We start from the raw sequence: 12,777 nt of genomic DNA, 5'->3' as shown, positions 1-12,777 counted from the left end.
TTCTCTCAGGTAACGCGAGCCAATAAGCGCTCGCGGACGGCGCTCGAACACGCGAGCTCACGGAAAAAGAGGCGGGAACCTCGCGCACCTTCAGAGGACGCGGAGCGCGTGCGCACGCACTCACATCGCCCGAGCGCAAACAGAGCAGCAGCTTCACGGGGCTCAAACCGGCGGCTTGCAGAAGGGGCAGGTGGACGTCCGCGCAGACTACCACCTCCGCTTGGCGGTCTGAAAGCACCTCGGTGGAAATTTGGCCACTTCTCGCAGCCCGTCAGTGATCTCGGTGTCATTTGTCACAAATACATGCCGTTCAAGTGCTCGTAGTAAACAGTTCCTCGAGATGGAAAACGCCCACACTAAATCCGCATCAGAAGTTTTAGCAAACTTCGGTGTGAACGAAAACACTGGACTCACGCTGGAACAAGTGAAAATTAATTTTGAAAGATACGGACCGAATGGTAAGTAAGCTCTCGTGTATTTACGGTACCTGGCTGTTTCTAAGCGTTTAACGTACGTGCCGGTAGAGTTGAACGTAGAGGGAACACGCGTTCCCTACAGCGGAAGAAAGTTGATCTTTATTTCATAGGCTTTCGTCTCTCTTAAATCTTTAGAAATAGGAAAAGAGCAGCCTCCAGCTCGCTGGGGTCCACTGCTGATGAGATCTCTGAAATGATACAGTCTCAAGTTTTGGACTGAGAGTAACCGTGACATAATAAACGCATATTATCAAGCTTGTGCTATGCATGATGAGAAATGTCTTATTTCTGTAAGTCATGGATAGTTTGGTATTCTGATGTATAATCACGGAGTCATATCAGCCTTGCTGTCTTTTATGACATTATGACCAAGGAGACCGACATTTTCCATTCACCCTCTTTTATGGCTCTTAGTTTGAATTCAGGCAAATCCAAAGTGATTTGCGCTCTGTAATGTACCTGGCCGTGAGCCTCAGAGTGGAAAACCGTCTGTTGGGGTGGTTTGCAGGATTGAGATGCAAGTGTCCACGTCCTGCAGGATTTTAGACGCTCCTCATTAAGAGCCACCATCTCGCACTCTCGCCGAGCCGCAAAGGTTTTTGGCTCAAAGGCATGTGCAGGGAATAGCCTTCCCTTTGAAAAGGAAATATTGTTTCAAGAGATAAAGAGCCAGATAATGTACCAGTGACCAGCGTTATAGAACTTGAGAAACCTGTTTTCTACTTCCTCAGTGAGACAAAATGTTCACGTAGAAACAGTGCGCATCGGGTTACGTTGCCCTACTACTGTTTGTTTCAGAAGACACTTAAAAAGAGCTTTTTTTTTTGTTGTGCAAGACTGTACTGCACTAAAGTATTCTGTTGTATTTCATTAAGGAGCGTGAGCTACTCTTAAGAATAGTGGCAGAAGTTGTGTAGCTAATAAGATAACAATCTTTACTTTTCCATGTATTTATAATGATGATTATGATATATTTGTGTGTGTGTGTGTGTGTGTGTGTGTGTGTGTGTGTTTTTAACCTTACTGTTTTTTTTTTCTGTCATCTGATGTCGCACTGAAAGCTTTATTTGTTCGGTTCACAGCTGTGCATCGCATGATTTATTTTGGAGGGTCAAATAATTGAGAGCATTATATAATGACATGAACAAGCCATGGTTTTGCTATCTATCTATCTATCTATCTATCTATCTATCTATCTATCTATCTATCTATCTATCTGTCGGTAGTTTTGATGTGTCATCTTAGACTTCACAGCAGTGACTTTGTCAGTAAGTTTTTGAAAAGCACTTTAACTTGCCGTTGTTGCCTATCAAGTCAATCTCCATGACAGAACTTGCAATTGACACGTTTGCAACTCTTAACACTTTTCTTCACACAGTAACTGTATACTTGATATTCATATAAGAGCAGTGACTGTTCCAAATGAACATACAGAAGACATCGTATCAAATGTCATTTATTACCGATCAGCGATTAATGAAGAATCCCCATTGCACCGCATCTCCCTGCGGACTCTGCTGCTGCATAAGCACAACGTCCCGTGACTTTCCACTTGGGTCGGTTAAAGTGGCAGACATATTAACTTATTTCATACACACTCAGCAACGCTCAGTTTTTATCTGGGCTTTCTTTGTTGTATATGACTGCCTGGCGTTATATGTTTGAAAAAGGTTCCTCTTTAAGTTTGACAAAGATTAGGTATGAATTGATCCCAAGAAAATGTCCTTTGCAACAACGCCAACCACACAAACGTGCAAGAGGCCTATTTTTGCGTGGTGGTGGTGTTTTGTAATATGGTTACGAAATCATAGCTGTCCTGAGGCCGACGTTTACTTAATGGAAAAAGTAAGATCTTGTCGTAGATGATGTCTCTCTCGATTTGAGCTGTCAACTTCCTGTTTGATATGCAGCTGAATGCCCCAGGGAATACCCTTCCCTCTTTGACGTTATTGCACTCAGTGTTTAACATTGCTGTGAATTAGTTGGTTAGTTTTTTTATGTTTGTACGTCTTTTTTCTAAATGCATTTCTGAATGCATTTATTAATCGAAGTTGTTATCTCAATTTGACGTTGAGCTTTAAAGTGACAGGTGTTGCTTTGAACGGCGATGCCTTTTGACGTTTGTTTCAAATGAAGCATTTAACTTATTTGCCCGTGTTCTCTGGTTCAATTTTTCTTTTCGAATTTTGTCTCATCCCCTTGTTTATATGCATTTTGTGTATGTAACAGTGCTTTTGTCCAAAGCCTCTGTGTTTGTTTTGTGTGTGTGTGTGTGTGTGTGTGTGTGTGGGTGGGAAATGCTCCAAACCCTTTTGAGATTATTCTGACACGCTGGCACGTTATTAATGCAGGCGAACAGGAGGTTTTGTTTACCATTAAGCCATTAATCATTATTGTATATTAGCACCCACATGTTTTTTTTTCCCCCAGAGGTAATTCTGACACAGACTTTTGTGTAATGCTTCCAACATCAGAATCCATCAGATTTTGTTCTCCTATTCCTCTCTTTCTGTTCTTGGGAAATCCCTTATAAAGTTACAGCAACATTCCTTGTAATGATATATGACCAGAACATGTAGACTTCGGCATAACATACTAATAGCAGTATAAACAGTTTTGCAGTTTAACTTTGCTCGGCACATCTTCTTCCTTAAAAGGAGTGTTAGGAATAGTTTCCAAAATTGTCAAGACTTTTTTTGTGGAACATAGAACAAGATATTTTGAGAAATGTTTTGTTTAAACAATAAAAGTCAGTGGTAACCGTTTGATTACTAGCATTCTTCAAAAAAAGCTTCTTTTATATTTTGCAAAAAGTCATACATCAATGACGTGTGGTTGAATATTTGCCGACAGAATTCAAATTTTAGGGGAACTATCACATTAAAATGAGTATATTAACTCTTTAATATCTTCCTGAGTAAATTGCCAAGGTAATTTTACTCATTTTACCTTTTAAATTTTTTAAATTTTTTTTTGTCTACCAAAAACTTATCAAATTCCTTGTCAATTCCTTGACTTAGTCCATTTTACTTTTATTTTGAACAGACCTTTAGAGTCATCTTTATACCCTTTAAGGTATCATTGTCATTTACTAACCCTCTTGTAATTTTTACCCATTAAAGATAGGGTAGTATAATTTGAAGAGGTTAGCAATAGCAAGATAGCTTTGAAAGCGTTAGAACCTACCCTCCCTGCAGATCAATCTCCAAAGCCATGTCTCCTCAAACACAAGCACAGGCAAACCAGAGGCTAACCAGCAACATAATGAGGGAAGGCATTGGTGGAGGGTTGAATGCAATGCTGTCAGGTAACCTCAGGACTTATCGGTAGCAATTATGGTAGACAATGCATAATATTGCAATAATGTGGCCTTCCATTCTTCTTTGGTCTGCAACATCAGAATGGAATGTACTGATGGTATATTATGTCTACATGAACAAGGTGCACAGAGCATGAGGTATGCAAATGCATATGTTGACCGTCAGGTAGGACAGTATATATTATCCCTCAGTCCGAGGGATATGATTGGACGAACATTTTATGGTCATATACCTTGCACAGTTGATATAATTACATATAATAACACATTCAGACAACTCCTATCATAATGTTATAGGAATAGTTCACCCAAAAATTTAAAGCCATCCTAGGTGTATATGACTTTCTCCTTTTTCCCAAAAATAGTTTTTTTGCTTCTGAAAGAAGAAAGTCATATTCTTTCAACCAGCATAACAAATGAGATCTCAGGTAGAGAATGAGCCATGCTTTTCCCTTCGGTTAAAGTAGTAAGTAGCTAATTGTCCAAATCAGCACAGTTAAAAAAAATAAAAAAGTGTCATAAAAATTGTCTCGTTGGCAATGACTTACAAATTAACCTGATTTACCTTTACTTGTCACAATTTCATTGTATGGAAAATGAGCATCTGAATATCTCCTTTTATGTTTCACTGAAAAAAACTAAACAAAGAATATAACTTGGTTGAAATTTGTAAATAATGACGGAAATTGTGACCCATCTCCCATCTAAGAGATGTTCAGACATTAACCTGATCTGTACTGATAGTCAAGCGTGATTGCATATTCAGCCTCTCTTTTCATTCAAATTCTTTTGCGATGTTACGAACACTTCTGTGGTCTTCATTAAGGGCGATCAGTCAGCACAGAAGATACTGTACTGCTCGGTTTTGGGTTGTGCTGAATTGAGGTCATCTCTAACATGTATTTCACTTGTGTGCAAAAGGAGGCCAATGGTTAGATGCTGTTGTAACTGTGGTGGCCTTAACCCTCTGGAGTTAAAATTATTGTCTGCTAGCTAGGTATGTGCTTCCCAAAGAAATATTGTGGTAGGGACTAGTGATTAGAGGGGTTCAAATTTGCTTTAGTTGAAATTAGCGGTCATACTGTGTTTGAAATGACATGTCTTTATGACTTTATGTCTGTCCAGTTTTGTTCATCTTTTGAAATTCATAGTATATATAAAAAGTTGTAATGTTCAACACTGCTAAAAGAGATAGAGTGTGTGTGTGTGTGAGAGAGAGTGAGATGCAGCTGCGATCTAAGGACTTTCTATAAGAGGATGTTTGGTGTTTCGTTCTTTGTGGTGCAGAGTTTTGTGCGCCTTGTTGAAGAGCTTTTTGCGTGTGTTTGTGCACATGCATGTGTTTTTGTATGTCAGTCAGGCAGTTGGCATGGGTAGATGATTGCTACTGTACTGTGTGTACACACACACACACACACACACACACACACACACACATATATATATATATATATATATATATATATATATATATATATATATATATATGTATGTATATATATATATATGTGTATATATATATATATATATATATATATATATATATATATATATATATATATATATATATATATATATATATATATATATATATATAGTGTGTGTGTATATATATATATATATATATATATGTATGTATGTATGTATGTATGTATGTATGTATGTGTGTGTGTGTGTATGTGTAAATGTCATAAAAAAACCTTTTTAGAGAACCCTATTCATTTTACTGCTCTTTTGTCTCCCTCTCTTCCTGAATGTGTATTAATGGAGGTGCTTTCAAATAGTTGGTATGGCATATAATTTTGTGTGGACGGTTTGTTTCCTCCTAGTCAGAACTCCCCAGTTATACCAGACCAAAATACTTAAATACTTATTACTCGTACAATAGCTCTTACAGCCTACTAAAAGCTGTACTGTGGGTTTGATTCAAAATTTTTTATTGTTGTATGTTTTTAAAATGCCACAGTCATGATCAAAAGAAGCTATAAGATGTTTGGAGTGTATTATTGTCACAATTTCTCAGTTCTCTATGTGGTTGGTCTCATGAATACAGCATTGAGTTGTAACTTCTTGTTAGACCTTCTGTAGTATATAGTACACTACCATTCAAAATTTCAAAATATGTCAGTAAGATTCATTTTTGTTTTTGAAAGAAGTCTTGTAGGCTGCAGTAATGTGATCAAAAATAGTTAGTGGTTTCACAATAGTACCATTAAGTTTTTGCATTTCATAATGAACTGTTTCAACAAACCTAAGCAGACTTAAACATTTTCTGTAGGCCAAATGTATTAGCATAACCACAAGAAAATATCATCAGCTAGTGCAAACCACAGAAATTGTCTTTTGCCAGCTCTGCAAGTGGTGCATTTTCCAGTACTTCTCCTAGCATTACATCTAAAGCCATCCTGAATATTTCAAGTTCAGATGTGACCACATCGATTCTACTTTTATGCATGCAACATACATCTTGAAATCATGAAATCTACAGAAGTAAAATGCCATGTTACATTGGTACATCATTTTACTGCAAATAAAAAGCTTACCTCCAGCACACCTACTGCAATACTGCACACACTGAATCATCACAATGCAGAAGACATTAGTATGTTAGAGTTGGTAGCTAATAGCTATTGGTTTTTATTTTTAATTGTTTGTCTCTTGCTTGTTTGAAAAAAGGAAGTAAAGTGAGGCTGGAGCGTTATCATTAGCACATCTTGTGTGTGCGTGTCTGTGTGTTTGTGATCTGCTTCTATCTTGTCACTCAGCTCTCTTTTCACCTCCCACTTCTGCTCACAGCATCACCTCCTTGTGGCAAACCGCTCATTTGACTCAGTCTGTGTGAGTGTAGCGTTTTTATTAATCGTAACAATTTCTCAGTTCTTTCATGCTATGCTGATAAGTACCTAGGTTTTATGCACTGCAAGAGAAAATGCTGTGCATTCCTTTTAGTCTGTTTGCTGTTTATGAATGAGTGTGAGTGCATGTGTTTTTGTAGACATGGTTTTGTGTTTTCAGATGTTGTATTTTCCTAGATCTGTAGGTCAGGTAATTCTGCATCGGAAACCCTAGAACAATTCATCGCTTTTAACTCTTGCTTCAAACTCTTCCTTTTTTTTAAAAGAGATAGTAAATAAAGCCATAAAGGTCTGGAACAGCATGAGAGTGAACTGATGACAGAATTAAAAAAAATGGTGAACTGTCACTTTAAGACCCATTAGTGAGCTAGTCATTCAGGCAGTCCACTGGCTTGTTGGCTGTACTCTTTTGTGTGTGTGTGTGTGTGTGTGTGTGTGTGAACTTCGTATTTACAGTTGCTGGTAACTGTGCTGTGTTTTTAAATGGAAACATCCGTACAACATTTCTCTGAATGAGAAATGATTTATATTATGTGTGCTACAGATGTGAATGTTGTTCTGTTGAAACTGAGGATCACTGTGAGTGATGTAGGTAGGGTTGCTGTACAGTGTCAGTGGAAACTTTGTGTGAGACCAGAGCTTCCCCTTCAGAGAGAAACCATATTGTTACGTAACACCTCAGACAGCTAATAACAATGCCATGAAATAACATTAAAAATTAAAAATTAAATAGGCCATGAAAATAGGCAATGAAATAGGCAATGAAATAACATTTTAATATGAAATGTAAAATTAGCTAGAGTGGGAAAAGTTATACATGTAAAATAGGTGTGCATGAATGACTTTGAGCTGTATTTAATAACATTGGTTTAACTCACTATACATAGAAACTTTTTGCTTATGTCTTATTCCAGAGATCAATGATCTTCTCATGAAATGAAGGAAAATTTGCTAATTTACTTTATAATATGACCATTTGAGCAGTATATTTCCCTCTCTTTTTTGTTATTCAGTGTTATAAGCCAGATAGTTACATCCCTGCATTCATCACTCATAATTGATTTTCCAATAACTTGATATACTCTGCATCCCAGCCTCATAAAGCACCAAATATTGTGCATCAGTTTTACTAGGGTGCTTACTATGCTAGTGATGTCGAACTTCATGCGATGGAGCAGCCACTTCAAATGGTGGTTCAGATACTGGAGCTCACAAAAACCTAATCACTGTATGTGTGAGCACCTTTTTACTCAAAGGTTTTTTTACTCTGGCATCTTGGCCTTAATTTGAAGTTTAGCTTAAAAATTAAAATGTGTCCTTCTATAGTGTTTAAAAGTGTTTACTGTATGTACACATTATCGTGCAGTCATACAAATCACATATGAGTGGATTATTAGTGATTTATTCACAATAAACAACAGTTAGGCCGCCCTTTCATTGACTAAACAGTGTCTTTTCATAGTTGTTTCCATCATGACTATCTTGAACAGTAGTCAGTAACTCCAGCACGGCTGCATTAGAATTTTTTGTTATTTTGAGAAACTGAAGGCGGCTTGGAACTTCTGTTTTCATGCCTGCTTTGTAAGTGGCACTTAAAGCAGGGAATTATTTTCTGCCTTCAACGCACAGTACATTGATCACAAGACTTGTTTGCATGAATTCAAACAGCACCTTTATGTATTGAGAGTCACTTCTGATTTATAGTAGTGGAGTGTTGTTGTGTTAATTGAAGTGCATATAAATCAAGAGTAGGATTTATGTTGTGTAACATTTATTTTGGGTGAACGTTGACAGAGAGATGCTGTTCCAACCATGTCCACGAGCCAGGTGGTCATGGCAACTACTCTTAAAACTTCATGTTTTTGTGGTTGAAAGAGACAGAAACTGACAGAAACAGAAAAAGTGGATCTGAAACACCCAACAAAATGCGTATGTATATATATCCCTAACCTTGAATATTAAACATTGGCTAACATTGCAGTGTTTGAGCTATGGATTTAAATCGTACTTTATATCATTTGCCATGTTTGAAGGGTTGTGTGCTTTTCTGGGCAATCTGATCTTTGTCTGGTGGATGATAAATAAGGCAAAGAAATAGGCTTACATTTGAAAAAAGGCACTTTAAAGACCAGAATACAGTTTATATAGGTGAATATGATTTTCATGGGTGGTGTTTTTTTGTTTTTAACCGATATGGTTAGTATTGTATACGTAATTGTGCATGCTTTTTTTCTTCTGCTTTTACATTTAGATGACTCTTGCTGTCATCTAATGCTTACTTATAGGTAATCTTCAAAGGCTAAAAAGTCATAAAATAGGCTATAAACATCTTTCATTCTTCAGTATTTTCCATTCTTCAGTATGCCTAAATTTACTTGTGGCCTTAATCTATTAGATTATTTAGACATACATAGTATAGAGTTGTAGCATACAAATAATTAATGGTATCATTATAAGCCAGAATTGAAAAACTATTGAATCACTACATTTGACCTTAATATATTCTACACAATGTTTAAAGTGTCATAATTTAATTTGTTTTGATAAGCTCTTACAATAAAGAAGAAAGGATATGTGCTACATTTTGTTTAAAGGTGTTTATAATCAGTGGAACTAAACATACTAGGTTGTGAGATTAATGGTTATTAAACTTTTTCCTGCCTGTTGTTGTTTAAGAGGTGGGAAAGGTATTTGCTAAAAGATTTTTGAGCAAGATTTTATGACACAGTGGAATCATATGCAGTAGTAAGACTGGGCTCATTTAATTTAGGAAGTAAACAAGATCAGGTTAGCTGTGAACTCAGCTGGGTCACACTTTCACTGCATCCTACGGTGTGCTGCCATGCTCTCGCTTGTCCTCCTACTTCTCTGGGTACAGTTGTTACAGGCTCTGTGTGTTGTTGGCAACTGTTTCCAGGAAGTGTTTCCCCTCTCCCACTGACTGGTGTGTAAACAGACTGCCACTTGTTTTCACTTACTGTGTGGTTGTAGAGTGAAAGAGAGGGAGTGAAAGATAGTTGAAAAAGAGGGTGGAAAAGTAGAGCAAGATGAATTTAAAGGGGGACAACAAAAGCGAGCTTGTGTGTGTGTGTGTTTGTTATGCATGAGGGCAGGGTGAAGTCATGATGTTGGAATGTGCCTGGGCCAGACACGCAGACACGGCCCAGATGACTCTGAGGGAATCCTTGGCACACCCTAACAGGGAACCCCTTCCATCCCTCCTGCCTTTCTCTGTCTTTCCCACCCTCCTTCTTCTCACAAAGATTGTGTTTGTGTTCAGGCCAGTGGTCGAGCCCAGACATCAGTGAAAATTAACATTCACCGTTGTTCTCTGGTTTGAGGTCATTTTCCCAATATGTGCAAGACAAAATGTACCTAGATCAGCAGAAACGTTCACCTAGAACTAGTGAGGTAAAGCGACAAGAGGACAGCTTGATAAACACATGCGTGCACATGCACTCGCGCGCACACACACACACACACACAGCTGGAAAGAGAAGGAAACTCAGGGCCATTACTCCCCCTGTCCTGCCACCCACTTTTTCCACACCACTGGAGGAACATGCTGCTGCTCTGCGAGGTGATTACTTTCCACAACAGACTTCAGATGAGTTCATATTCCTATTACATAATATCATGTTGAATTGGAGCTGAAGCTGCTACAGTTATCATGAGCTCAGACTGTGCCATTGGGTTCAGGATTCGGAGTTCAAAAAGAAACCTACAGTCTTTTGATGCTGAAGAGAGGAGAAAGGTGCCTTAAGATGAATCTGAGAAATTCTTGCATGGCTGAAAGCTGACCAGCTGTCTCAATGCAGATGCAGAAATTGAGTTCTCTTTGAAAATTTCAGTGGCTCACTGAATGGTCACTGACATCTTACTGAGGTCAGTGTCATGTTAAATACACAGCAGATATACCGTAAGATGGCTTGATATTATTTTTAGGAGGTAGCAGTTAACTTTGTTTGTTAATGTTCTGAAGGAACTAGAACATTCTACTCTCATTTTCAGAAATATATGATTTTGAATTAATACTTTAATTCAGCAAGGATGCATTTAGAATACATAAAACAGAAACAGTAAAAACATTTAGGTTGCAGAAGAGTTCTTTTTCAGAAAAATTATGTTATTTTGAACTTTCTGAATTTTTCTTAAATATTCTGAAGGTATATGACACCGAGGACTGGAGTAATGGCTTCTGAATGTCATTTTAGGCATAAATGTCATTTTAAAGTATATTTAAAATACAAAACAGTAATACCTTTTCACTCTATTACTGTATATTGCAAAAACCACAACAACAACAAAAAAATCATACTTACCCCAAGCTTTAAAATGACTACAATACTGACTTGTTCTGAAATACAACATTTGTGAGCTCTAACTTTTCAATTCTAAATGCAATAATTATAATAGATTATAATATAATATAATTATAAACTAGAAAATTATTTTAAACTCATAAAAAATATCAGAATACAAATATTTTAGTATAATTGTTTTATTATCTGTATTACAGATTTGATAAGGTCTGGCATTGCTTCTGTAGCTGGGAATTCAGAGGAGCCAGAAAAACTGTATGGGATATTCTTGTTTCTTGTAATGTATGCACAGGTCCTCTTAAGAGAAAAGAATGACTCACAGTTATCGGAGCATTTGAAGTACATCACTGCACTTATATCACATAGACTGCAGATTCTCAGGCTCTCTAGTACAGGCAGATCTCATAGCCTGAGGAAAGATGAAGAGAAGAGTCTGCTCTGTTCTTCAAAGGAGAACATACTCTTTCATGATTTTCTCCCTCCTTCTCATTCACTTTTACGTCTGAGGAGCTCTCATTCGTCTTGTTTAATTACGAAAAACCGTTAAAAAGCTGAATAAGACTGAAAATTATTAAGTAAACATGCGGTCACGATTTCTTGTCTTCTTTTTTTTTTCCTCATACAATTTTTTTTCCAAGTGTTGCTGGAAATTCAGTCACTGATGGGCAAAATGTGTGTGTTAAGACTGTTTGGATGTGTGCCTTTTTTTTTTTTTTTTTTGAAAGGGAAATGGGAATCTTGATGCTTTCCCGCTGTGTAATTTCACCGCTGCAGGTCTTCTGCCATGAGCCAATTTCATTTTGGTTTCCACTGCACACGCATCAAGCCTGTTCCCAACTGCAGAACCGTGAAGACGTCATATCTTGCATGACCCGTTCCCAGCCTTTCCCTGAATGCATGATTGTGAGACAAAAATAGCGTAAATTAGGAATGAGAGGTCAAAGGAATCATTATTTGTCTCAATAAGTCAGGGAAGCCCATAAGACCATAAGTCAGAGTCTCTGTCTTGCTTATCAGAACTGATGTGGATGCAGGCTTTCACTCTGAGCAGACTGGCAGGGAAACTCCTGATAGTATCTGCACAGCGCAAGGCTAAACTTGACCTAAGTACACACAAACACATGCTTGTTGGAATTCAGGAACACCCTGTATTTTCTCTCGCTATCTATTGGGTCGGATCCAAGGATTTTCCATTGTGCTTTCTCTAGGTCCATTCATGAACAGTCTCCCAGAAACAAACTGTTCTTGTACACGTCTGCACACATTTTGTCAGTTATGATTAGTTATTGAAAGCACTTAATAGTCAGATGCTCTGATAGAGTGTCGTAATTGCACCTAAAGCAGCAATCAGTCTGAACTGATTATTAATGAGGCAACTATTTCCTAACGCAGACAGACACGCATGCTAAATGGCTGCAAATCCTCAAGATTTCTGAGTAGAGCCTCAACAAAGAGGGCATCTGTGTTGTAATTATGATTCGTGTGTGTGAAAGAGAGAGGTCCGTGAAGCTCCGCCCCCTCCCACTCTCCACATGCTCTTCGGCTCCCACACGCTCTGACTTGAGAACCTTCTAGAACTGACTAAACAGCAGTGTGTAGGCCACAGAGCGCATCTATGTCGTATGACTCTTGTACAATGCCAGAAATGTTTGTTTCATCATGAAATTCTCCCTCTTTGAGAAAGGAAGCACAATCAGTAAGCAAACGCCATCACAGTTGGTGGTCCATCTGTACATTTTCCACCCCAGATGATATTCTTTGCATGAAAAGGTTGTGGTTTACGCTCAGCGAGTCATTTGTGAATT

The 12,777-nt window shown here is 37.8% G+C and overlaps 1 protein-coding gene across 2 annotated transcripts in view; it reads left to right on the top strand.

The window, feature by feature from the left end:
• The first annotated feature begins 112 nt into the window (after positions 1-112).
• atp2a3 (ATPase sarcoplasmic/endoplasmic reticulum Ca2+ transporting 3) overlaps positions 113-12,777 on the top strand; it is a 46,838-nt gene continuing 34,173 nt past the window's right edge. Inside the window, exon 1 of one of the 2 annotated variants that reach the window (XM_043238852.1) lies at positions 113-458. In XM_043238852.1, coding sequence (XP_043094787.1) covers positions 341-458 — 118 coding nt within the window. In that variant the 5' untranslated portion in view covers positions 113-340. The remainder of the gene's footprint in view (positions 459-12,777) is intronic. The other variant, XM_043238850.1, reaches the window with a different exon arrangement.

The sequence above is a fragment of the Puntigrus tetrazona genome, chromosome 5 (genome assembly GCF_018831695.1).
Source record: "Puntigrus tetrazona isolate hp1 chromosome 5, ASM1883169v1, whole genome shotgun sequence".
Classification (NCBI taxonomy): Eukaryota; Metazoa; Chordata; class Actinopteri; order Cypriniformes; family Cyprinidae; genus Puntigrus; species Puntigrus tetrazona.
This window is presented reverse-complemented; position numbering and strand designations above follow the sequence as displayed.